General features: G+C 36.9%; 3 protein-coding genes across 6 annotated transcripts; 2 read left to right on the top strand and 1 right to left on the bottom strand.

The window, feature by feature from the left end:
* Nucleotides 1-1034: 1034 nt before the first annotated feature.
* LOC135650423 (GDSL esterase/lipase At1g54790-like) lies at nucleotides 1035-4491 on the bottom strand. Its single transcript, XM_065169742.1, has 5 exons — nucleotides 4055-4491; nucleotides 3326-3526; nucleotides 2890-3056; nucleotides 2324-2594; nucleotides 1035-1455 (listed from the first exon to the last, which is right to left on the bottom strand). The coding sequence occupies exons 1-5, from the start codon at nucleotides 4290-4292 to the stop codon at nucleotides 1187-1189; spliced, it is 1146 nt and encodes a 381-aa protein (XP_065025814.1). The 5' UTR covers nucleotides 4293-4491; the 3' UTR covers nucleotides 1035-1186.
* A 204-nt stretch (nucleotides 4492-4695) lies between these two features.
* LOC104000626 (protein PALE CRESS, chloroplastic) lies at nucleotides 4696-11028 on the top strand. Of its 3 annotated transcripts, none has more exons than XR_010501525.1 (8): nucleotides 4696-5014; nucleotides 5131-5210; nucleotides 6794-6988; nucleotides 8372-8458; nucleotides 9166-9216; nucleotides 9419-9598; nucleotides 10061-10206; nucleotides 10350-10484. XR_010501525.1 is itself a non-coding variant. In XM_065169741.1 (8 exons), the coding sequence occupies exons 3-8, from the start codon at nucleotides 6418-6420 to the stop codon at nucleotides 10581-10583; spliced, it is 771 nt and encodes a 256-aa protein (XP_065025813.1). In that variant the 5' UTR covers nucleotides 4831-5014; nucleotides 5131-5210; nucleotides 5987-6417; the 3' UTR covers nucleotides 10584-11028. The 3 variants fall into 3 exon arrangements, 2 of the variants coding, with proteins under 2 accessions (XP_009420986.2, XP_065025813.1); XM_065169741.1 differs by lacking the exon at nucleotides 10061-10206 and adding an exon at nucleotides 5987-6441 and having other exon boundaries at nucleotides 4831-5014; nucleotides 10350-11028; XM_009422711.3 differs by lacking the exon at nucleotides 10061-10206 and having other exon boundaries at nucleotides 4758-5014; nucleotides 10350-11028.
* Nucleotides 11029-11879: 851 nt separating this feature from the next.
* LOC135650919 (protein HUA2-LIKE 3-like) lies at nucleotides 11880-25834 on the top strand. Of its 2 annotated transcripts, XM_065170613.1 has the most exons (13): nucleotides 12012-12275; nucleotides 12805-12881; nucleotides 14170-16022; nucleotides 16101-16188; nucleotides 19350-19818; nucleotides 21262-21370; nucleotides 21459-21571; nucleotides 21651-21838; nucleotides 23867-24335; nucleotides 24423-24858; nucleotides 24948-25121; nucleotides 25277-25323; nucleotides 25419-25559. In XM_065170613.1, the coding sequence occupies exons 1-12, from the start codon at nucleotides 12156-12158 to the stop codon at nucleotides 25300-25302; spliced, it is 4122 nt and encodes a 1373-aa protein (XP_065026685.1). In that variant the 5' UTR covers nucleotides 12012-12155; the 3' UTR covers nucleotides 25303-25323; nucleotides 25419-25559. The 2 variants fall into 2 exon arrangements, with proteins under 2 accessions (XP_065026684.1, XP_065026685.1); XM_065170612.1 differs by having other exon boundaries at nucleotides 11880-12275; nucleotides 14170-16188; nucleotides 25419-25834.
* The last annotated feature ends 630 nt before the right edge of the window (nucleotides 25835-26464 follow it).

The following is a 26464-nucleotide window of genomic DNA, read 5'->3' as shown; positions in this document are numbered from 1 at the left end:
GGAATAGGTCATGTATAGCAAAAATTCTTTATGTCATCCATAACCTAAAATGCTTGCGGATTAGTGTAGCGATGTGCCTAAGCATATATTTATTAGGACATTTTTCTAATGCATCTGCACTTTGACTACCTTAAGTGTTGGGAGACTAGTCTATGGATGCCATATTGTGTCATGGAAGTTTCTGATTAAAATCTCCAGTAAGCAGCCTTAACCTCAGAACCATAATGACTTTGACAGGATCATACAGATCAAATTAGGAAGCATCATCAGTCTAGAATGGCGCAGTTGGAGCGACCTCGTAAAATCTCCAACTTTTAAGGTTGAAAAGCTATGAGTAGTAAATAAAGACAATTACCTACTACACCCGGATGTTAATGGAAGATGTTAGTTCTTCCTTCATACTGTAAAGAAAAGTGATACACTAGGTTTAAGCTGTAATAAACAAAGGAAACCACAAACTGAGAAGCCTTTAATCAGGTTCTGACATTGGTTCTGAATTGCTTTCAGCCTTGTGATGGAAACTTACAACCACAGGTTCCAAGACTAAGAATCAGGAGCTATTATGATGTGGTATTATTGCATGCTTGCTTGATCAGATGAATGGCATGGGCATGTGCATGGTGGTGAGTTGGTTCTACAAACTTATCACAACACTATATGATTTCAGAACCATCATATGAGGTGAATTGCAATGGTCTTATTTCATGACAGCTTATGACCTCCCCCAGCACTAGAGATGTTGCTTCTTTTCACCATAGCTTGTCTCCGTCTGAGTTGATGCTAAAAATATATAGCTGTGTCAGCCAGAAGTAGTTTGATATATGTAAAAATTATTACCTCTCCATCGCTCCTTAATGCTCTCAAAATCTTGGAGATTAAAGCGATATCATACATGCTCGTGCAAACTCTCTTTAATGGAATACATATTTTTCTTATTAACTCTTCAGTAGGAATATTACAACAAGCTTCAACATGTAAACTAAAGAAATGACAATTACCACTTACAATATAGGAAACTGACTGCTGACCCTTGGTAATCTGAAAGGATTCAAACGTGGCATTTCATACAGTTCTTGTAGCACATAAAAACAGAACTTGCATAGATTTTCATTACGTTGACATACAATTCCTTCAATATGAACATATGTTAGATCATTAGTCGACACAAATAACTCTAAGGATTCGTCTAAAACTTTAGTTTCAGAGCAAATGGCATCTTGTCTGCGAATGGTGGGTCGGCAAATTTCCCAGTGAGTATTTGAGATGATACATGATGATTCGCAGCCTCCGTATAGTGTATGCCATCCCAATTAACATATTCCGTAGTGTCATCGCATGCTTTAGCCGTCACCGAGCCTCCGTCCAGAACCTTTGTTTGTCCGCAAGAGATTCGACTATCATAGTTTAAAGGCAGTCCACCATACCCACAGCATGCAGTTATTGGATTCTCAAAACCTGAAAAAACATTGTGAAGCAAATTAGGTTCTTTTCTTAAATCTACAAATGCTTCTGATAGAACTGGAGCATGCATACACACAAAGTACAGTAACAAACACAAGATTGTTCAAGGAACTGTAACTAGTTACATGATAGGGTAAACCAGAATGCAGCTACCAATCAGTGATTGTTGCTTTTGAACTTGTCCACTTTACTCTATAGAGAAGCTTACAGTTTTATGGCTGGCGATCATATTTTCCCAGGATTCCATAACAAATTGAAGAGCACACGCTTCTCCTCTTAATAGTACAAGAACTTGAGATGGCTCAGTGCAGCATTATTGAAGATGTAAGTATAACTATTTAAGAAACATGTTGCTTTGAATCACTAAGAAAATTCCACACAAGTAACATATATACATTTTCACACAACATAAATAAAGAATGATTGATTGCTTTAGTACAAGAACTTAAGATGGGGAAGAGGTAAGTATAACTATTTAAGAAACATGATGCCTTGAATCATTAAGAAACTTCCACACAAGTAACATAAATACATTTTCACACAACATAAATAAAGAATGATTGATTGCTTTAGTACAAGAACTTAAGATGGGGAAGAGGTAAGTATAACTATTTAAGAAACATGATGCCTTGAATCATTAAGAAACTTCCACACAAGTAACATAAATATATTTCCACACAACATAAATAAAGAATGATTGATTGCTTTAGTACAAGAACTTAAGATGGCTCAGTGTAGCATTACTGAAGAGGTAGGTATAACTATTTAAGAAACATGATGCCTTGAATCATTAAGAAACTTCCACACGAGTAACATAAATAAATTTTCACACAACATAAATAAAGAATGATTGATTGCTTACCATAACGAGAATAGTTTGCTATGAGGTTGAATTTTATGGAGAACACATCGATGTAGGTTATAGAAGCATCGCCGAATACACCTTGCAGCTTCGTGCAAAGTGCATGAAGCTGTAAATTGAAAAGCCTAGCAGCTTGATTGTGAGAGCTTACACATCCGATCTCATCAAGCTTTGATGGATCCTTGGCAAAAAAGGCTATGTTTTGAGCTAAGCACCCAAGTGGACCAGTATTATGAATCCAGAATCTCCTGGCACCTTGTTCATATAATTTCTGGCAGCATAACCAGAAGGCTAGGTTAAAACCATCACCACTAAATAAATTAAATCATTCACATCACAGATCAAGTACATTGAACTCAAGATGTATAAAAGCATAAAGTAGATGAATTGACAAGATAGAAGAGATATAATAGTTTCAAGTGTTAATTAGGACAACAAGAGGCAAAGTTTAGTATACAATTCGATACAAACTCAAAAGACTGCTTCTAAATTAGACTATTTCACATAATAAAAGAGCTACTCTGGCAGCAAAAAGTTTCTTGAAATAAACATAAAGTGAACAACACCTTTAATCCATTTTCAAATTCCAACAATATTGTTGGAATAGAAGCAATGACTTGGTCCTCGGTTTTGTAATAGAATGCACCAGCAAGATCATTTTGGCCAATATCAAACATGTAAAGCCCTCGACTAAAGTAATCTGCTTGGGGAATGTACTTTTTGAACTTTTTGCCTGCAACAGGTAAAAGAAAATAGCTGTTATCCCAACAAGTTCAAATGCCTCTGTCACTATTCATTAGTGTTTAGGAAACGCATGAAGATAAGGGATTTTGACCAAACAAAATAGTAAAGGCAAGAAAAAAAACACATTTATCATTGACTGAGATCATACAGCTACTGTAGTTCAGATCAGAGTTCATGTTTTCCCAGATTTCAATCTGGTATTCACCAATACTCCATTGGTTAAATATAGTGTAATGATTTGAGAACATTTCCGCGTACCTTTGGCTAGTAACTGAAGAACTCTGTCTTTGAACTTAAAGAATTGAGCAACCTGCACCCCGAAAGAGAACGGGCTGATCGAATTTGCTGTTGCTGGAAGAATAGTAGATCCAGCTGCAGCAAAGTTGCAACCTTTGTGAAAGATTGGTGCACCAATCGAATCCAAATATGCATTAAGCAGCGGCATATCCATAGCATCCACTGCAGAATTAAGAATGAATTTGATAAATCCAAGCACCAAAAGACTGTACAAAGAAAACAGCTTGCAGGTTGGCACTATAAATGGCAAATATAGTTAGAAAGGTCGAACATTCATCCTGTGTCCCAACAAGTTAGGTCTTTCAACACTTCAGCTGATCAATCAATAGAGGCAAAAGGACTTCTAAACCTAACCAAAGAGTCAATTAAATTGCTCACGATATTAACACATACGAGACTGAATTGACTCCACATTTTTGGTGCAAACTTTGAATTCTTAGACCTCATTAAGCAATTAATGTATCCTAACTTCTGATGACTTTTGATAGGGATGAAGAACACCAAGAACTTCTAATCTTGTGAGAAATCAGACTTTAACAGCCCGTTGTTATCAATGTCTCCTTGAATTATCCCTTTTCTTTATCTAACTAAAACCCTAATTTATGCCTATAGAAAGTTGCCGACTTATTAAAAGTTTAATCCGAACTTATGAACAGGGAAACGGAAGGGCGGAAAGAGAGTAGTTGTTACTGAGGAAGTCAATGATGAGGCGGCCGTCGCAGAACCTCCCAGCCGGCCTGGAGAAGTAGGTCTGCCCATTCGGCGGCAGGAGGGGTTCCCCGATGCCGGCGGCAACGAGGTCTCCCGTGTCGGAGTTGGAGTCCCCGAAGTTGAAGACGGCCGGGTAATTGAAGTCCACGGCCGAGGCCAGGGAGAGGAGGCAGAAGGCGCAGACTGCGGCGAAGACGGAAGTAAGAGCAGCCGCCATCGTGGCTCCGGATGAAGGATGAGCAGGAGGAGGCGATGTCGCGATCTTTATAGTGAGGCGGTCACGGTCGGTGGCGAGTCTACTGCCCACCCAACTGCTGCTACTGCGAGCGCCAGTGTATTGGCACGAGGGGGGGTAACTGGCAAAGCCATGCTTGTAAGAAACAGGTGTCAGCCCGAAGTAGGCAGCACGGCAAGGAAGGCCAAAGAAGAATCGCAAATGAGAAGTTACTGCAGTGGGATAACAGACTTCAACAACTCCGCGCAGGCGTCACATTTACTTCATTCGTCTCGTGTTCCTATCGAACAAAGAGAATAAAACCAGTGGATGTTGGAAAGAAAGCGGATGGTTTCGACAAGAACATCCCATTTGCTTGGATTTCGTTACCGTCTGCGCAGCTGTCATGCAAATGTCGGACGGAGACGAGATTGTCCATTATATCACGCAATTATCTTATATATATATATATATATACAATAAGAAAAAAAAACAGAAAATTAGCATTAAAGGTATCAATATAAAATTGGGTTTCGGGTCGACTCCCGCGAAGAATCCGTCGCTTCGGCTCCCGTCTTGCTGCCGTCGAGAGATGGAAGCCAGCGTGTTGGTGCCGCGTGTTCCCTTCCTCTTGCGCCCGCCGCTGCCGCCAAGACCGTCACCCCGACCGATCGGTCTCAGCTCATGTCGGCCCGCTCTCAGACTCAAATCACCTTGGTTCGCAGGTTCTTGTGACCACCCATCTAATTGCTTGGCTTCTCCTCCCCTTCTCCTTGCGCCGAGCTTGGTCATCTTCGTTCACACTGACCTTTTCGTGTTTTTTCTTCTTTAATCCCTGCAGCTGCGCAGAAGAACGCGGAAGAAGCGGTTGGCGCGGGGGATGGTGAGCACGCTGGCCTCCCGGAGGAGTTTAATGACGATGTGCGTGCTCTTCTGACCTCGTATTTCTCTTCCCTTCCTTCATGATTGAACAAAAATTCAATTGGTGAGCTGTTGGTTTGGGATTTTCTTGTTTCTTCAGTCAGGCATTTCATCAACTAGATTGAAGCTGACTCACCTTTGCGACCTTTGGTGATGATATTGTTTGTTATGTTTTTTTGTTAGAAATATCCTCTATATTGCACCTGCTAAACCGTTAGATGGTGTTAATGTGGTGTTGCATAGCGTGGAGCTTTTGCTGCTAAAATATTTTAATGATAGTTGGAAATTTTCGTTAGGAATTTTCTTGTTTCAGAGTTTTCTTGTGATGTTATGTGTTTGACTTTGCACTAAATACTGGAAGGTCGTTGGCTCAAATGGTTTAGCATCATAAGAATCAACTTTGCAAGCGTATGTATGAATTTATAGTTATAATAATCGTTTGGCTACTTGCATCATTATATTAGTTATGTTACAAATCATAAAACTTTCTACATAGATGTACGTTGTTCTGGTTAGCAATTGCATAGGTTTCTAAAGCTTCCTATGGATCAGCCATCTAGCAACATATGATCACCCCGGTTGAATTGACCAAGTTAAGATCCACCATTTCTGCAAGTATTGAAATCTTAATAAACCATCTGTGCATAGATAGTGTGGTCCTTTTCATGCTTGATGGATTTTCAATAAAGAATTTACTTGTTTTAGTCGGAGTATTTTTTTGCTGTAGAGGACAATCTGTTCTGAAGGTCTTGTTTCTCTCCATCTTGTTACTCCAGTGCTTGGGTTCTGTTTTGCAAGCTGCTCCCACAAATCCTTCATGCCAGTCATTATAGAATGACACAAGCTCGGATTGGCTAGCACATTCTTTGTGCTAGCTAACACAGGTCGACTTGGTCTCTATCCAGCTGGTAAGGGTGTCTAACAAAGTTGTATTCTCAATTGGCACACTTTTTGGAATGACATCAAGCCCCATGCTGCAGCTATGCCAGTAGGAACTGATTGGCATGGTTGACACATACTACTCTTTATCTAAAGTGATCTAGACGTTGAAATCCTGTGTCACTCTCTAAAGTTAGTGTCAAGTGTTGATCCATCATTATTTATAATATGGTTTCTTTGCTTGACACCTTTAAACTGAGATTTCAAGGTTTTATCTGTTTCACAATGCTGGACATGGAAATGACCTCTTCTGGTTTCATCACTTGTCATGCCCCATGCTGCTACTTTTCTGGTGAGAATTGATCAACACTTTCTACCTTGATAAGTAGAAATGCAAAGTCCATATTTTCTGAGCCACTCTCTAGTATTGGTGTAAGTGATGATACATCTGCTTCATATAACATGATTTCTAGTAATAAAATCTGGCAAATGAAATCTCAAGGACTTTTTATTGCTCGAAGCTTGACATGGGTAAAAGGCCTTCTATTAGTTTTTGATCATTATTCTCCTTACAACCATATGGATTATGATTTACTGAATTTGACTGTGTTTCGGATTAGCTAGTCAGAATTTTTTAAAATATATTTTAATTATCCTTTCACATTTATATTCCCAGTATTTGTTATTGACATTGTCTTCACTAGGAGTGGCAAGCACGCCAACGAGAAAAAACAAAAGAGTGGCATGCTTACCGACAGAAGGAGGAAGAAAAAGAAAAGAGAAAGACCAACGAATATCGGGAAATAGGCATGCGCTTAAAGGGATACCCTGAGGAAGAAGTTCGCAAAGCAAGGAAGTTAGTTTCATCTTTTATAAGATCAGCCGAAGAAGTTGAAGAGGTAATTTTCCTCGTATAAGTAATTATTGAACATTATTTTCGTGGTCTCATATATTTTTATGCCAATAACTGTGAGTTTTGACTAGAAAGAGACTTTTTATAAAATCTTGTAGTATGTTAGTGACTATATCACTGCAATTAGTACTGAATTGTCTTCAGGTTTTGGCTCACAGATATAAGCTATCATCTTGTAAGTTTCTATGAAATAATGTCTATGAAAGCCATAGTTGTGAAGAACAATTTTTAAAGCCTTTACATTCTCCTTTTCTCATTGCTGAAAGATTTTAAATCGTGAACATGTTGATCAGTAAATTGTGGTTTTACTACAGTGTTGGTTATTTCGTTTCACATCATATTTCAAATTGGTTTCCCCTGGTAATATTTGCATGTACTTTTTTGGATTAAATTTGTATAATCTTGATTGACAAATTAGGTGAAGGGAGATGTCCACTCATAATTCTACTCCAACTGTTGAGAGGAATTTTGCTAATATTACTGTTCACAACTTGTGTTTGGATTTTTGCATTAACTTTTTGGAGTTGGAAAATGATTGATCCTGTAACTTGCATATTCGATTATCATATAAACATAGAACATATGGAAGTATCTTAAACAATTGTGTTGCTTGAGGGTGTCTTTAGTAGAGATATAACCAAAAGTCTGAAGGCAAATTTTTCTGGGATTTGCATTCTGGGTGTTGATTTAAGTATTATTGCAGGCATAAGCATTATCTGCTTTGAGGGAAACAGTTCGGAAGTGAATCACAATGTTCCGAGTTAGTTCTTTATGTTTACATCTTGCTAGTCTGAATCATTATAGCAAATGCACAAGGACTGAAAATCACTATGGATCTTACCTTATTGAAAACACCCGATCATCTTGTATTTTCTTTCATGAAATATATGACAAAATGTGCTAGAGCTTTTGTGCATATTAACAGAGGCTGCTAGGTTTAACTTGACAATTGCTATTCTTAATAGCCACAAAAGTATTCTGTTGCTGCTTTTAGTAATTCGCCTTCTAATTTCATGTCTTGATATTGTTTTATGAAAAATCGACATGTTATTAACTTTATTCTCTTGTTAAACACGGAATTTATTTACAAATAACTTGACTTCAATTTTCATTCCATCTGTTCTGCTTTTATTTGAGAATAAACTTATTTTGATATGTCAATACATTGTACATTTTCCTGAGTCTAATCTCAATTTGACTTTCTGGATTTATAGTTGTCTGTGTGTTCCTGATGTCTTCATAAATATAGGATTAGGTTGTGATATTCAGTCTTTTTTAAATATTTAGTTGAGCTCTTATTGTTTATTTGCATAAGAAATCTGAAAATTTATGTATGTATATTAGTAATATCAATTTGACTTATGTGCAGAAAATTGAGGAGGCTGCTGAAAAAGGAGAACTTACAGAACTTGTTCTTATGGTCATTTGGAATCGGCTTGATCTTGCTCGAAAAGATGTGTGGGCAGTTTTAACTGTTTCTTTTGTCTTGGCATGACTGCTGTCCTTTGTTCGGGCATAGTCATCTGCTGAATATAGCATGATATTGTTAACATGAAACTGAAACCTGACCTATGTCCTTCCCCTCTTAAGAAGTTTCTAGTCTTTGTTGAACTTAACAATCATGATTTTGTGGACATATGGAAAAATATCAGTATGCAGAATCTTTTGAACACTATCTTGGCTGAAAGACAACGTTGCTGAAACATGTTTCAATGGTTTATACATGAAATGTTGATAAACGGGTCCGATTTTAGTGCTATTTATGATTATTTTAGACTGAACAAAAGTGGCTAATCTTACCAATATTTAGTTTTATAGATGCTGCTCTACATACATATTGCAACTTCTATCGTTCTAGCCTATTGTATGCCCCTGCTCAAAGAACAGAAAATTGGCTGATCACCCTGGTAGCTAAAGTTGAATCCTATTTCTCCACACTCCAGTTTCCGATACTACTAATAGGGGTTGACAAAAAACAGATGTGCATGTTAGATAATATTGTTGAATTAACCTTTGAGCATGCACATGGCATCATATTTTTTCCACCTAATGGTTTATGCTGTTCAGTTTTGCCTTATTCTGCCAAATGGCTGCAGTAACTTATGCTTTGTGCATTTGTTGTTGTGTTAATATAATCAAGCATTATTCTGTTCTCATTTCCAGGATGAAAAGGATGTGATTAGAAGCCTAGACCTGTTGTACAGAAGGATAGAGGTAAGAACCATGCTTGAAGATCTTCTCCATGAATCAATGCACATAGTATAATTTTACCATTTTCTTTTTCTTCTGTAGCATAGTTCCTGTTCATTTTCTTATTCCAACCAACAAATTCTTATGTTAGTTATCTGTGTTAAAGTTATATTGCTTTGCCTAGGGAATGCTTGATTCTAAAACCTCAAAATATTAACATATGCAGACAGAGATTTTGAAGAGGGAATCTACACCTGCTATGAGATTGCTCAATGACCTCCTGAATCTCCATGATGGATTTGATGATGAAGGGTGGCTTAAGAAATGCAGGAAGTGCATGATCGACATGTTCCCAAGAGAAGATCCTTTCAGCATGCTAGTGCCTTCTGGGTTCGACATGGAAAATGTACGTCCCTTTAAAGTTCATAGAGCCTTTTACTTGATCCTGTTGGCTTGTTTTAAGTTGAATCAGCCCCTATTTAGTGAGTTTTACATATATGAATGTCCCATATGGAAGTGTTCTTGTATGAGTGCTTAAGATTAGTATGTGCAATGAAGAACCTATTTCCACAAGTAGCACAACAAACTGTTTTCATCTTCTTATGTCTTTTCATCTTCTTAGATCTTGGATCTTAGATATTACATCATGTCTCCCATGGAACATGACTCTGACAAAGAATGGTTTGATGGTTCCATTGAAAATTAAACTTTGAAAATGTAGAACAATATATTCTTCCCCTGATAGATTTAAAATGAATCTCCAAGTATCAACTAGCAAATCGTGCCTAGTCTACAAGCTATTTCGTTATTTATTTTGAATAAATCTAGTTATCCAGAATATATTGTTGACTTCAATTGCACACTGCAGGCCGTAGTTATGCATGTATGTTGCAATCAAGTAGACTTCCACATCATTTGCTTCATCAATTTCTGTGGAAACTAAGCAGCAATACAACATCGATAACTTTTTTGGCTGTTTGACGCATGCATGACTGGGAACTTATAGTTTAATTGGCAAGTGCTTCTCTCTTCTTTTGATTTGCACATTCTTTATGCTCCATATATATTCTGGTAAACCTACTATTGGTTGGAGCCTTCATTCTAGCTGTATTTTGTTTTAAGCATTTACATAATGCTGTCCCCCCTCCTTTTATCAGCATCAGGGCCACATAGGACTACCACCTGAGGATGATGATGTTCTACTAAGGGTTGATTTTGTCAGAGAGGTTGATTTACTATTGCAAGAGGTCCGAGCCGAACAGCAAAATTTCCAACCTCCAGAGGGATTCGATCCTGAAGCAGTTGCAGCCAGATTGAGGCAGCAGGAGAAGCAGACGACTATTCAACTAGTAGAGGCACTGCTGGAGTTGGCAATTTCATTGAAGTGGTGAAGCTGCGAGGAGATCACAGCAAGTCTTTTATGTGCCGACCAACATTAGGTTCACCTCAGATGCTTCGTGTCAAGAGCCTTGCGGAGAATTGGATCTAATTTATGACACCATTCATGTTCTTAGACAAGGGTGATTCGATTGGTGGAAACAAGTGCTCAAAATTCATCTTGTTGCTGTTTCTCAGTTTGTTGGCATTCCCTGATCTTAATGCCTGCAGAATGACTACAAAAGCGTGGATTCTTGGTCTCTGAGGATACATTTCCAGTGATTAGCGCGGTATATATTTAGTGAAGTAGTTGAGGGTTAGATTTCTGCTGTTAGCATCTGGTGCACACTGTTTTGCAATACTTGTATCAAACACTTAAGGATTATTGAATGTAATGTTTGGGGGCATCATATTGTAATAATTCTTGGATCCTAATCTTTACTTGGAACTTCTATTTCACAGGTATTGTCACCGAGTGTTCTATACCAAAATTCTAAATATGAATGCACCGAATACAAAGTTTGGCCTCCAGAGATCGGACTTGCTGTGGTGAAACGTATGGAATTAGAAATAACAAAGAACAACCAGAATGTCTCCTCTCTATATCTTGTTATTGTAATCCATTTTTGCTCATCCACTGTCAGCAAATCAACAAGAACCTTAACATTTTTTAGGTTAAACTCGTAAGCCATTTTTACTAAATTGTTTAATAATGAGATTTACTATGTTCTAAAAATTACTTTTCCTTGTAACTTAATTTTTACTGGAACATCGAAATTTACATTATTATTTTTTTAAGACAAATTAGACAAACGTAAAAGCAACATGATACTGGTCTTTTTCATCTCATATATAAGGAAGATTTTTTCTGAACCAAAATAAGGAAGATTTTAATACATGCATTGCATGTTTGGATTTTCAACATTTGATGCATACTACTATTACTTTATATTAATCACCATACAACAAAAAATAACAACAATCACTAAATCTTATTATTCTTCACCAAATATAAAAGGTGTATATTTATGTAGCGATCGTAGTCTCATCCAAATGAGAATGCGTAATTAATTATCTGAACGAAAATTATTTTATTTCTATAAATATGAATTTTTCGGTAATAAAATAATACAGCAGTCTTTAGAGTCCGCTATATTTGACACACTGGTTTTTTTGTTTTCTATTTATAACCATTTATGTATATTTATATTTTATCCCGTATTTATCGCGCACATTTGTACAGTACCAAAGTGAGCGTATGCGTCACCCGTGTCCATTAACAAGTTGACAAAATGGCAAGGAAAGATCCCCTCGCCGCTCCGCCTCGGCGCACAAAAAGAAAGGGTTGGTACTCGGTCGGCCACTATCGGCACCGAAACCCCTCACTTCCTCCCTCCGTCGCCGTCGATTCGATGCCTGCGCGCCCCTCCTCCGCCCGCCGAGCCGTGTCGCCCGTGGACAGCTCTCCTTTTCTCCGCGAAGAGAGGAGGGGAGATCTCCCCCGGCAGCCCCAAGACCCCCTCTTTAGATCCCGGAATCGCATGACCTAGCCCTAGGCGGTTGTGTCGGCGGCTGTAGTCCTCTCGATGGGGTCCTCTCGGAGGAAGGGATCTGGAAGAACCGCCGCTGCCGCCGCCCAGCAGCAGTGGAAGGTCGGCGATCTCGTCCTCGCCAAGATGAGGGGATTCCCTGCGTGGCCGGCGATGGTACCGTCTTGGTCCCTTGATTCCTCCTTTTTTGTCCCTCCGAGTTTAATCCTTCTCGTTTTTTTTTCTGCGCGCCATTTTCTGGATGTCTTCGCGGTGACGCATCTTTTATTTAGTTTCTTGATCGAATCAAGGGAAGAAAAATGATAAGCCGTCTTTCGGGGCTATTCTTAGTTTTGATTAGAGATCTGGATGAAGCAAAATTTGCTTTTGTTGCCTTAATGCGACACTTGCACTTTACGGTTTTAACTTGTTATGGAGATAAACCGGAGTTTCTTGTCTAACCAAGACGCTTTCGTCTTTTTGTGACTACGAAGTACCTTCTGTGGAATATATTCTTTGTTTCTGGTCTAATTTGGATGTTGCTCCCTTGTTGTGGATAACGATTTTGTTAATTCCTTGTCGATGACTACGAAGTGCACGCTGATGACTGTACTGTAAAATCTTACAGTAATCTTTTTTTGGTTCTTTATGTTCGTTGGGTGGACATTGACATACTTTGCTCGTTGACGTATTTGATGGTTGGCAGGTTAGTGAACCAGAGAAGTGGGGCTTCTCCGCTGTGCGTAAGAAATTGTTTGTCTACTTCTATGGAACTAAACAGATGTGAGTACTTTCAAACCTAATCTTTGTATTTCTGTATGTCATTTAATGATTTGATAGAAGTTTACTGGAAATACGTCATTGAATTATTTGATAAAAGTTTCCTGGACAGTTATGGTTATAGACAGGTTTTAGTCTACATGTTACTGGAAAAAATAATGACTGAATTATTTTGTTTTTCTAGTTTTTAGTACATGAAATGATTATCTTAGATGGGTATTGTTGTGTTTTAACATCGACCATATCTTTTATGTAAAAACCAATATAACAAATATCATGATTAGATTTAACTGTCTGGTTCCATGTATTCCGATACTATAAGTTGGATTTTGTTTTAATAATTGTGATCATGTGGGGCTTGAACTGTTCAACTTATATACCTCTGGTAGTTTGAAGTTTGTGTTGGTGGAAGAGTAAGACAAGGTATTTACCTATTGCCTTGTTGTAAAATGTTTTTGAAGTTTGATGGAAGCTTTAAAACCTTAACATCATGGTTTTTTTTTGAAAGGAACTGAATTAGGCCCCAATTTTGGAATTTTGGAAAAAAATAAAGATATTAATATTTTTGTTGGTATGAACATTTTTTTTCTGTTTATTGGTCATCTTACACATTTTGATGGCATCTTTTTATGTCTCAACTTAATAACAAACCTAACAAATATAAGGTGTTTGCAATATCTGGTTTCAAGGAGCTAGTTTCATGCATAAGCTTCTATTAGCTTATTTCTTACTTAAAGTGGTATAAAGTAACATAATGATTTGGAAGTCTAAAAACTTTAAATTATATTTTTTGACAAAGTTTTCAAGTAACGATTACATTCTTCATGAGATTATAATACTACCTGCCCTAAGGTAAGAACTAACTCAATTACTGATGAATCATGTTTCTTGCCGTTAGACATTCCTTTTCTGAATTTTACTGTAGTCCAAATTGTCATCTCAAACACAACAGCCTTAAAGTGCTCACTCCCAACAAAATAGCTGCACTTGTGAAACTGAGACTAGCCTTTACACAACAGCCTTACAAGTTGTCTGTTATTTAATGCTCTGGCATAAATGACTTGTTCCTTGTGGCATTATATATCATTAATCTTGAACTATTAGCTTCCTTTGATTGTATGTTGTCATCATATACTATTTATGGTTTAATCACTTTTTTAATGCCAATAAATGTTTATGATAATTGCATTATGTACCTAGTTGCTTGTAGCTCTGTGGTACACTTCTTTGCTGTGTTTGGAATAAATATTTTTAGGTTATCATCTTGTTTCTGATGTGGAACATCATGTAGTGCCTTCTGCAATTATGCTGATATCGAAGCTTTCACTGAGGAGAAAAAGAAGTCCCTTTTGCTTAAGTGCCACGGTAAAGGGGCTGATTTTGTGCGAGCAGTTGATGAGATAATTTATATCTATGAAACTCTAAAGAAGCAGAATCTTGATGAATTTAGTTCAGGGGATGATGAAGTCAAATCAAATGCAGAAGATTTGGAATTTGTAGGAACTAGAAGCAATTCATCTAGCTTTAGGAACAGTTCAGAACTTGGCTTGCATACAGATGCCAACCATAAGTTAGAATCTGCATGGGTCACAATAGAAACCAATAATAGGGTGGGTTCACAAGAAGTTTCAGCAACCTCAACTGCTGATGAGTCTCAAAAGAATTTAATAATTGATGAGCCAATTCAAATGCTGACCATCCTTAATCAACCTAGACAGAACTCATCAGCTACTAATATTACTTCAACGAAGAAAAGATTAAGTGGTGCTTCCCAGCATAACTCAATTTTACAGAAAAAGGTGCTATCACTTCGGACATCCAGGAGTTCATTAATTTCAAAAACTCAAGTGTCAGCTTCAGTATGTGATTATGATATATCAAGTGATTTGATTTCTGATGTGATTCAGAGTGAGAACACAGATTGCAGGAGTAAGCAGAACATGTCATATACACTTAATTTTCATCTTATGGATATTCCTTGTACTGCTAGTATGCCTTTAAATGGTTGCAGGGAGGAAGTCAGTGCTAAAATAGCAGAAAAAGATCATGAAGCCTCTACTGATGAAGATAGGGTGAAACAAAATCTCAAACTCCCCACAAATAAGAAGAAAAGGAAATTAAATAGAAAACAAGTAAATGATGCTTCAGAATGTGCTGTGTTGAACAAGGACGATGACTTACAAGTTGTGCTTAGTAGCAGTCGGCCAAGTCCTTCCAGTGAAGAAAAAGAAGATGTTCACAAGACAGACGGAGATGAGTATCTTCCTTTGGTGAAGAGAGCTAGGGTTCGGATGGGCAAACCAATGACAGAGGTGGCACAATGTGGTGGAATCGTTTGTGGTGATGAGAAATTGGAAACATCATTGATGATGAATAATTGTGATGGACATCATACATCTACTACTGCTGGAAATAATATTTTTCTCAATGAGAAATCATTAACAGCTAAAAAAGACTTGAATTCATCATCACTAAATAATTGCTCTCCACCATTAGGGGAGACCTTTATGTTCTGGGAGGCCAAGTATAAATTGAAGGGTTGTATACTGGATGTTGAATCAGCTTTGCCTCCATCAAAACGCCTGCATCGTGCTTTGGAAGCGATGTCTGCTAATGCAACTGAAGCTGCAGATACTTGTGCTGAATCTCCAAGGGTCATTGACACTAGTGTCCCCATGGACTCTTCTAAGATGAACTTCCTGCATCTTTCTTCTGATACAAAGTCTGAAAGCCCTGTAAGATTGCAGAGTATACACTCTTCTTGTAACACAAATGTGATTAGTCAACTAGGATCGCCCTTGCAGAATTTGGACATCCCTTCATTATCTTGTTCAGAAGTGAAAATTGATGATATTCTTACTGAAATTGTTAGGAGCCCAAAAAATAAGGACTGCAATAAAATATTGAAGGATGTTGATGAATGCAATGGTCTTAGCATATCCAAAGCCATACTTGGTACTGCTCAGAACGGAAGTCAACCTTCTTCTTCTAAGTTCAGTAGTAGTACTGCTGAAGGCATGGGTAATAAGGTATGTTCATTGTTGGATAAATCAAATAACAGTATCATAGAAGACAAGGATGAAAGTCACCATGTTTGTGTGGACCATACTGGTAGAGATGGAACTGTTGAACCCATTAAACAACGTAAGCAGAATGCTTTCTCCAAAGCTGAAGGTGGTGTTCTCTCTGAATCTCCTGATGAAGGTGTTCTGTCTGTATCAGCTGCAGATATGTTTTCAGTAGCAAGCAGTACATCTGGGGCCACTATGTCTTCTTTTCAGTCTGATGAAGACAGTCAAACTTGTGACAAGTAAGCTTTTAATTTTTGAATTATGTTAGCTAACGAGTTTTTGTTTAAATATGTATGTTCATAAACTGTAAATAGTTTCAATTAGCTATTTATGTACAACATCTCTCTAGTTTAATGATTGAGTTTCGGTGTGTTTGAGGTTTCTTGGTAGTGCAACATTTTAGAGAAAAAAGGCTTAGAGAAAAAGGAGATAATGTGTGGTAGTCCATTTCAAAGTTGTTTTTAGGTAATAAAAAGCCAACAATGAGCTTAGAATAAGCTAGAAAGTTTTGGAATTAGTGTATACTTCCATTTACTTGCTATTTCATTGTATACAAGTGCATTCCAAACTTTTTAGTTTTACCCCCTTAAAAATATATTTTTGGGAATTTTGTTAACTGAAGTTTCTAGATAAATTTGATATATTTTGATCTGGCATAAACTCATGCGTGGGTGAGATTTGAATTGTAGATCTCGACACAATTTTGGTGAAGTGTCATTCACTCCATGTTAAATGCTAGAACTAGAATGCCAAAACTGCAAAGAGTTTGGTCGACTTTTCAAACGTTTAATACAGTTTAATGATGTTAGTTACTGTCCTTAATTAACCCAAGTTTGAGCAAACCATGTCAAGTTTATGGCAGCTCTGTGGACTGTTTTCTCTTGGATGTTCTTTGTTTACAATCATAAAAAATACAGTGGTTCAGCTAAAGATCAAAAAACACTTCTAAAAGAAGTAGCATGTTAACACAACCTGTGCCTATTTATTCACTCAGGAACTCATTTTCTGATGAAGAAATGGAAATGCCACTTTGTAAATTTCTGGCAATATTATTTTCATTTTTGGTCTCAACCGTACAGGATCCATATAAACCAATTATCAAACTATTCTAGTCTTTTGTTAGTACCTAATATGTAGATAACTGCATGAATTATTATTACTGTTAACTCTTTTTACAATGAGCCGCCTACTATTATGCTTTGAAAGTTGAAACTACTTTTTTATTTCAAACAGTTCATCTCTTATGGTATCCATGGGATTGTTTCACAGAATCTGTTAATTTATTTTTATTTGGCTTAAGGACAACTTGAGTTTCAAATCTATACTCAGCATGAAATCTGTTTCATGCATGTAGTAGTCCCAAGTTCTTTAGCTGACGACACTTGTAATTTAAGTAGATCCAGATCTATCAACGAGGTATTCCAGGAAAAGATAAAACATCGAGCAAAATGTTAAATTGCCAGCCACTATTGGTACAATTTAATGGGAATCTCAAACGAATATGAAAACATGTGACAGTGTCTACCAAAATTTTCATGATCAGCTTGTATTTGTTGCCATTTTGTCCAAGCATGTTTAAATAGGAAACAAGCATAGTTCAAGTGCTCATTGAAGCTTAACTTATGAGTAAACAACATGAAGCCGTGCTACTTACCAAAATGCTGGATATGAATTTCAACTTTCATATCCTTGCTTGTTGTGAGCTTGAAATCATAAGAAATTAATGTTCAAACTAAAATTGAAATAATAATCTTTTAGATGGTGATTTTTTATCTGGGAAGCATGGACACATCGTTTTGGCTAGCGGACACGTGTCGAACACGAATACATCACCGACATGGCTTGTCTCATCTTATTTATTTATTATTATTATTTTTTGGGACATGGCATATCCTTGTTGTAGATCTCTCACGTTTGTGCCCTGATGCTTGCATGCGATGCTGAGTCATGTGGTCTTCACATGAGGACGGGGAGGATGGAGGAATTTGGCGAATCCGATGAATTTGGGGATTTCTCGTCGAACCTAGAGGATCGACGCCGTTAAATTGCAGCCTTCTGGAGTTTAGGGAGATGTGAAATCGAGGAATTCTTATTGGAAGGCAAGGTGTGCGAACACTAGCGATAAGCGGAAGCAAATTTAAAATAGCTAGATTGTAGTGGTAGTAGTAGAATGCCATATTGCAACTGCAATGGTGCCGCTGCAGCTCTGCCCTAGTGCCCCAATCTTGCTTTCGTCGTCCCACTTGTCATGTGGCGTGCGCCCTCAGTGACGTATACGGCCGCGCCCTAGACGACCCATCGCTTAGCACTGCATGCGCTTGATGTCCCTCCCACCCTCAAGAACCCATTGCCTATCACCAGCGGCCTCGCTTGTGAGTTTCTCTCGACATCCCTCTCATTGATCCATTGCCGGCAACAAGGATCGTGGGTTCCCTCAACGTTCCTCTCGTCGACCGTGTGTAGAATAGGTGACCCATCGCTCGTGATTTCAATCCTTCCACTTGTTTTTAGTATTTTTTTAATCAATTGATCACCTTTTATATTTGTATTTAGATGCCTGCCTAAATTATATGTTAGAGATATAATGTCTTACTATTATAATGTCCGCCTACTATAATAAGCCTAAATTATGAATAAGACATAATAAGCCTCCTATAATGTCTGCCTCTTACTATAGTGTCTAAATTATAATGTCGGCCTCTTATTCATAGTAACTCAGTGTATAACAAGAGTAAGGTCTTGCTATTATGCTTTTTTATTACTGCCTCTTATTTATAGTAGGTTAGCTCTTATTTATTATGTTTTTTAGCCGTGATATATGTTACATTGTGAATATATAATGATTATTGCAATATAATTTTATTTTATTTTTGCTTTTATGAAAATACATATAAGGCATATATTGACATGAAAATTCAACCAGAAATATAATTAGATTTATATGATTTTAATTATTTAAACTTGTGTGATGATATTTATTTGTTCACATTGCTAAGTCTATAAAATTTAAATATAAATGCTATAAACTCATGTTATAAATATATATATATATATATATATGATCCTCACCATAACCGTATCCTAATTTTTTTTTAAATTGATGCGTCACCGTGTCCATGTCATGTTGTATCCGTGTCCATGTCCATGCTTCTTAGTTTTTTTGTAGGATGATGTGGTTAAAGATTTATCAACAATTAATTTCTATAAACAGCACATCACAAAGAGTACATTAGTTTTATTGTAGTTGCATGGGATCAAGGCCGAGTATTTCTTTTGGGGCTTTTGGACTATTTGTTGTTTTGTGGGCTTATATTCTGTTGTCCAGTTGCATTCTTTACATGAATCGTTTAGTACCTGGTTCTCTGAATTATGAGGGAACATTGCTTGTCTTGGCATTTAGGCAAGGTGCTGCAAAAGAAGCTCAACACAGACAAACTTCAGATGCTAGGTGCATCTCTTCTGATTTGACACCCATGAAAGGATTGATTGCTGCAGCTCATGCCAAGCAACTTTTGTCTCATTCCATTTCTTTTTCTCATAATTATTTAGATGGTAAGTTTGTTCCTGATGCATTGATAAGCCCATCTATCGTTCATAAAGGAGATTCTTCTGGGCAAGGCTCTGCTCTAAATAGTTTGGTCAACCACACATGTACTATCAATTATAAAAATGGTGCTCTTCAGAAAGATCGCAGAAGTCCTCACATTGGTTTGCAACTAAAAGGCATAAACAGATCTAACCATGCAGAAGCAAGTGCAGCATGGAAAACTTTCCAAGCATTGCTTTGTACACTGTCAAGAACAAAAGAGAATATAGGCAGAGCAACACGGCTTGCAATTGATTGTGGCAAGTATGGAATGGCTGGAGAGGTTAGAGCATTATCATTTTTCTGTCCTCTGCTGCTGGCCTGCTGCTGGTTGAACAGTGTTTTATGTCTTTCTATTTTTATGTTTCAGCTTCTCCTGCTACAATTGTTAAATTTATTTTATCATTTACTTGTCTGTAAGTATTACCTCTTGTTCTTGAAGGATAATTACACGAGTTTTGCTGATTAGATCTTGTTCTAACTTTACATTAGATTATACAGTTTGATATTTGCATTTTTTTTCCATATAGGCCTAACTTTACATTCTATCATTCTAACTTTACATTAGCATAATAATTTATCATTGTGAAATAGATTGTGGACTAGTACATTTGTTAATGTAAATAATTAAGGTTTAGTGTTTAGTTTGAGGAACAGTAGTTGAGACCATAGTTTGCAATACCGTATCGTACCGCTTGGTATGGGTGGTATGTACCGATCTGATAGAGGACCGATATAGGTGGTACATCGGTACACCCAGTGTACCTTAGTGTACCATGTGTCGATATGCTTGGTACAGCTCGGTACGTATCGTACTGATAGCTGATCGGTACACCAATATGGTACGGTATTCAGAAGTCAGAACCTTGGTTGGGACATGACTTCTTCTTCTTCTTCAGTGAACTGAGTACACAATTGAGGAACTATGTACTAGGAATTTGCAAGTGCATCCCCTTTGGCTTTCTGCAGATTTACACTCCTAGTAAAAATAACTCTGATACAAGTTATCATTTTTATAATTTAGGAAAAGCTTTTATCATGAACATTTCGTAGCATGATGTTTGGTTTTTTGTTTTAATGCATATGCTTGAATAGTAGTGAAAATTCTTGCATGCCTACATGAGCACACTGTTTGTTGCACTGTTATGTGCTATAAAACAGGGAATGGATAAACAGATTTTCTGTGTAAGTACATGATCTCTTGTTTGTTTTTTTTATGGTGTTAATAACGTGAGCATATAAACGTCAGAGAAGCTAGGGAACTCTGAGAAACAACATGCTTAATTTTTGAATTTAATGGCTTTATGATCAGGAATTGAAGAATGATTGACCTTATGACCACAGCCTAAAAAGTAGTTGAAAGTTGAATGCCAAAAAGTTATCACCTAATTACTACTTTCTAGAACTGTCGATTTTTGCATGATCAGCAGCTGGTTTGTTGTCCTAATAAATTCTTAGCTAATGCAAGTTGATTTAAGCTCATCTCATATGATACAATTCGAGCTATAAATTTGAAGTTTGAACCACTCTTTTGTTGCTGATCTGATGTCATCTTTTGGGGTCACAAGTTCATTATCATGTTCAAGGTATAATTTGAAATTTGAAATAATTCTGAGGGACTCTGCTTATGAGATTTGTCCTTGTTGTCATGGGCGTAGTTGCTCGCCATATGTTATTGCATTAATATTGACAATATCTCATTTATTTACGTTAATATTGATACCAGGTAATTGAAATTCTTCTCCAAAATCTGGAAAGAGAACAGAACTTGCACAGAAGGGTAGATCTTTTTTTCCTTGTAGATTCAATTACTCAATGTTCTCGGAATCATAAAGGTACTTGATTGAAGCTATTCTTTCTAAATGACTTTGTTTTTGTGTTTAAATAGCCATACATCTAACATTTGCATCTCTAAATTTCTAGTTGGAGCAGGAGATGCCTACCCATCTCTTGTCCAATCAGTGCTTCCACGTCTATTGTCTGCTGCTGCACCTCATGGAAATGCTGCATCAGAGAACCGTAGGCAATGTCTTAAGGCAAGAACATTAAGCAATTGCATTTTGATTTTGTTTACCATGCAATGCTATTGCTCATCATTTTTTATTGTTAAATAAGGTTTTGAGATTGTGGCTTAAAAGGAAAACTCTGCCAGAATCAATTGTTCGCCATCACATGCAAGAACTGGACTCCACTTGTGAACTATCATACAGTAGTGGTTCTTCTCGATGTCCATCAAGAACAGAGAGGGCTATTAATGATCCTCTTAGGGAGATGGAGGGAATTCTTGTTGATGAGTATGGAAGGTACAGTTCTTATGTATTTTTTGTCAACTTTCCCTAATGTTTAGGATATAGAGAGATTTTTCTTGTTCTGATTCATGCAAAACTAAGTGAACTTTATTGGAAAAGGGAATAAAAAAGGTGAATACTGGTGCGCAGCTCCCTATCTCGTTCTGATGCTACTCAAAATTGCTTTGAATATACACCTTCAAGGATACTAATGGCAAGGATTTTGGTACCAAATTGGACCAACGTAGTAGTGAACTTCTATACTGATATTGTTTCACCACTGGTGGGTATCAATTAAAACTAATAAAAATGACCAGAAACAAAATTTCACACACAGTCTCTCTATATTTGCATATCTATACATATATATTTTTGCTTGCATGCTATCTATTTACACTAAAGGAATATGATTTTGGTCAGACGTCAGATCATTATATGTATGGGACCAGACTGTTGTGTAGCAGATGTAGAACTGTATCCCTTCTCTATTAATGATTTATCTTGTAGAAATTATATGATTACCTTATCAAATAATATTCTTACAATGCAGTAAATTGAAAGTTAAGCAAGACAAGAAACCAATATACTTTTTATTATTATTTTATGCTTAGATTTGACTACTAATATCCAACATAAATCACTAGCCTGTTAGAATAATCTACATCATCAGCAAACCATTCAACTATCATCTAACATGCAGAATAGGATCCTGGTTGTGATTCTTTATTTAAAAGTTATCCATAGTCTGATGCTGAAGCTGTTCACATGGTTTGGCATGGATTACTGGTTGTCAAGTGACTAGGTAGAATAAGTTTGCTACTTATGTTTAATATATTACTTGATTAAATTTTGTGTTTGTTGTTTGTTGATGGTAAGCAGATGGACATCAGGTTAACTTCGGGGACATGATACTTTTAAGGAAATATTATCTGTTAAGGATTGCTGAGATGAGATATGTAACATGATTTGCTTGTTGGTAGGGGTTCCCTGATATGGTCCACACTGAATGTATTTGGTCCTTGGGTGCAAATTTAATATTATTTTAAGATATATTTCTTGAAATATGTTTTCAAAGAGAGCCACTAGAATCATTGTTATCCCCATGATGTTGTCATTGTTGCCATCATATTTTCATCATTATAGTTGCTTTCTTTTAAGCCTTTTTTCAGCTTGTGGCAAAAAAATTCTCTTTTCGACTCAAGCAGGCTTTACATAATAACTAGCAACAAGCCCCATGCTATGCATGGAACAAATTGTCCTAATTTACTTGAATCAAAAGGGATAGAAGCAGTATAGGATATATATTGTATGGGAAGCCTGGCTTTTCAAAGGTTTTGATTATGAAATACCCTAGACATGGTTCTTTGTGCTAGCATTTTAAGGGATTCTAGTGTAATGTCCCATGCAGAAGATACACTCTGCAGATACTTCTAAGAGATAGTCCTTATAATTGCATGGCATCATGATATTTAGCCTACTTTAGTTTGTTGCAGGCTGTAGTCCAATTGGGTGAAGTAAGAATATTTGGAAAAATGAACAAGCTATCTTATGATTGAACTTTATTACATGAAGGATATGATATTTGACATGTTTGACTTGTAAATTCTGTGAGCTAATAATTTCATCAGAAACATCATTCTTAGTGATAATTACTCTGATTACATGTTTTATTTGGGGCTATTGGTTCACAGTTATGGTTGCAGACAGAGATGTAACTTAAAATGTGTGCTTGTAGTAGTATATGTCAGTAGTGTGGTTTGATGGTGTATTGTAATTTGTGTTGGCAGGCTTCACATGCAATTTATTAATATTTTTAGGGGCTATTATAGAGATTATTAGTGTGTTACAATATCATTTACTATGATGTTCTTTGCTTTTTCTTTTTTTTCATGTATACTTGAACTGCTAATCTTTTTTTATTTCACTCCTGCATCTCAGTAAGACAGATTCTTTATTTGTAATTCATTGTTTCCTTTAGATATATTAGTTCTTTGATATATGCAGAAAGATCATTTACACGATCTTTTTCTTTATCAACATCAGTAACACCAATTTTCAACTTCCGCGCCTGCTGCATACTAATGTGCTTGAAGATGAAGGAAATGCTTTTGATGATAAAAGTTTTGAGGCTGTTACTCCAGAAAGATGTACCAAAATTTATCATGAGATTGGGGCAACTCAAACTTCTACAGAGAAGAATCGGCATGTCTTGGAAGATGTCGATGTTGAGTTTGAGATGGAGGATGTTTCTCCTCCATCTGAAGTGAATATGAACTCCACATGTCACGTGGCAGGAACCGAGACCATCAATTCCCATCATCAAATTGATCAACACTCAGTACCCTTTGCTCCTCCACTTCCAGAAGACAGGCCACCATCTCCACCCCCTTTGCCATCATCTCCTCCTTTTATTTCCCCCTGTTCAATTGCACATGCTGTTGTTCCACAGTGGCGATCAGGACTGGATGCCCTTGCTGATACTGCTGATTTGCACGAGCCGGAAACTGTCCCTGTGAGTATTATGTGAATGCATTATCGAAGGAGATCTTATGGTCACAGTACTAGTTGTCATTGTTTTAAGCATTTTTGTTGTGTGCAGAACATGCAAAATCTACAATCTAATTCATTTAGGCAGCGGCCTGCTAATCAAAATGCCTGTTTGATGTCTTGTAAGCCTGCTCCATACTATGGTCTCAGTTACGGATGTCTGCCTGGCCAGATGCCACCACCTCCTGTTTCTTATGCCAACATCTCTGCTTCTCATTCGTCTATTCATTCTCGGAATGATTTCCAGTCTTTAGCCAGCACTTCTTTGACGGATACGGGTTATCACTTGCAGCCACCTCCACCAATAGTTTCGAACCAATTTTCTTATGTTCAGGCTGAACCTCAACAAAGAGCACAGCCTTGGGGTAATTGTTCCATCCCTGAGAGATTTCAGTATCTACATGACAGCCATAGAGTCAATTTGCATGGTGATCAAGGTACAAGGGGGCCAGTCCATAATGAGATAGTTGCAGAAAACATGCAGCCTGGTAAGTGTGGTTCTCTTTAACCAGTTCCTTCAGTTTGTGCTTTTTGTTAACACTGTATTATTGCTAACAACGAACTTTTCCTTTTTTAGGTCCATCTGTTAACAAGATTGATGCATCACCTGCTTCACTGCCACCTTATGGCTGCCAACCTGAACCCTCATTCATGCGATGCAATGGCTGGTCACTTCCTCCAAGGATGTCGAATTACTCTATACTTGCTTCAAGACCATCAGTAGAGGGTACAACTCCAACGATGACCGGAGGTGAAATAGTTGGAAATCACCTTTTCATTATTTTTAAAAATGTTTTTTTATATGTCTCATCATCTGACATTCAAATCATCTTATCTTTGTTGTGTTAGTTTATATCAAAAAAAAAAAATCTTCTGAGAAGATTCAGTAATCTCTCTCTTTTGCAGCATGCGACTATTGGAGACCAAGATAAGCATGTTGTCCGCACTAAGTGGTATGTTCAACACGACCATTACTTTGGCACATGTGTATTACTCATATTGATGCAGTTTTTATGTCATTTTTTTTAATAAAATCACATTGATGTAGGTGTCTTGAAGTCTCAGATGTGAACTCAATACCCTGCTAGTGAAGCAAATTCTTTTTCCTTGGAAAAATACGCCAACCGAGATTCTGCAACTTCTGGAAGTTGAGCTTAGTGATCAGTCTCCTTGTACATACTTATTTTAGCGTGTTATTCTTCAAACTAACGCAGAGGTTGGAGGACACCGGCATTGCGGGCCGAGCTGTATCATCTCTCGGTAGGTTGCCGGTTATTCTTCTATTTATTGGTATATTTAGTTGGATAGTCATATACATATTCGTAGAAGGATCATGTACTATAGCAACTGTGATTTTGGCCTATCAATATGTATCATTGAAAGTTCTGCGCCAACACTTACTTTGATACTGTCAATATTGTGGTGGTCAAATCAATACCAAATTCAACATTATAATTAGTGCCATATGATGTTTCTCGACAAATGCTATATATAGTGTCTTCTTTGAAACTGTCAAAATTGTGATGGTCAAATAAATACCAAATCCGACACTTTAATTAGTGCCAAATGATGTTTCTTGGCAAATGCTATATGTTTAGTTCAACAGAAAGATTACGAGAGAGAAGAAATGGCCATATGTGAAGCCCTGATGACTTGGTTGCAATGGGCATGGTTGTTGCGGAAACTAAGATTTTGACCATGTGGTCAAGCACAATATCAAGCACTGGTCAAAGTCAAACCGTGACCAGACAGAACTCATTTTGAAGTTACTAAAAATTTATAAATTTTTCTTAAAAAATTAGTAGGTATGTCACGTTGTTTTCGAATAGAAATTCAAAATTAATATATTCAGGTCTTCAATTTAAAAAAAAAACTTAAAATTAAAAAAGCACAAACTCAATCTTGCAAGGACTGGAATTATTAAAAATATCTATTTTAAAGGCATAAAAATAAATAAAAAAATATTTTAATCCTTTGTAATTTATTTTTAATTTTTAATAAAATTTGAGAATTTTTAGAAAACGCAAGTCGGATTACTAAAATTCTTTTTTCTTTAAATCTTCTGTGATAATATTCAAGTGATTTTTGATTCAA

The sequence above is a fragment of the Musa acuminata genome, chromosome BXJ3-10 (genome assembly GCF_036884655.1).
Source record: "Musa acuminata AAA Group cultivar baxijiao chromosome BXJ3-10, Cavendish_Baxijiao_AAA, whole genome shotgun sequence".
In the NCBI taxonomy this organism is placed as follows: Eukaryota; Viridiplantae; Streptophyta; class Magnoliopsida; order Zingiberales; family Musaceae; genus Musa; species Musa acuminata.
This window is presented reverse-complemented; position numbering and strand designations above follow the sequence as displayed.

What these genes read in the sequence shown, in the direction of transcription:
- LOC104000626 (XM_009422711.3), top strand. Translation starts at nt 4,882, where the DNA reads ATGGAAGCCAGCGTGTTGGTGCCGCGTGTTCCCTTCCTCTTGCGCCCG. An exon ending in CAAATCACCTTGGTTCGCAG is followed by an intron (nt 5,015 to 5,130) that starts GTTCTTGTGACC and finishes TAATCCCTGCAG; the next exon opens with CTGCGCAGAAGAACGCGGAA. An exon ending in CGGAGGAGTTTAATGACGAT is followed by an intron (nt 5,211 to 6,793) that starts GTGCGTGCTCTT and finishes TGTCTTCACTAG; the next exon opens with GAGTGGCAAGCACGCCAACG.
- LOC135650423 (XM_065169742.1), bottom strand. Translation starts at nt 4,292, where the DNA reads ATGGCGGCTGCTCTTACTTCCGTCTTCGCCGCAGTCTGCGCCTTCTGC. An exon ending in TCTTCAGTTACTAGCCAAAG is followed by an intron (nt 3,057 to 3,325) that starts GTACGCGGAAAT and finishes TACCTGTTGCAG; the next exon opens with GCAAAAAGTTCAAAAAGTAC. An exon ending in AATTTGAAAATGGATTAAAG is followed by an intron (nt 2,595 to 2,889) that starts GTGTTGTTCACT and finishes TTATGCTGCCAG; the next exon opens with AAATTATATGAACAAGGTGC.
- LOC135650919 (XM_065170612.1), top strand. Translation starts at nt 12,156, where the DNA reads ATGGGGTCCTCTCGGAGGAAGGGATCTGGAAGAACCGCCGCTGCCGCC. An exon ending in ACCGTAGGCAATGTCTTAAG is followed by an intron (nt 21,572 to 21,650) that starts GCAAGAACATTA and finishes TTGTTAAATAAG; the next exon opens with GTTTTGAGATTGTGGCTTAA. An exon ending in TGCAGAAAACATGCAGCCTG is followed by an intron (nt 24,859 to 24,947) that starts GTAAGTGTGGTT and finishes TTCCTTTTTTAG; the next exon opens with GTCCATCTGTTAACAAGATT.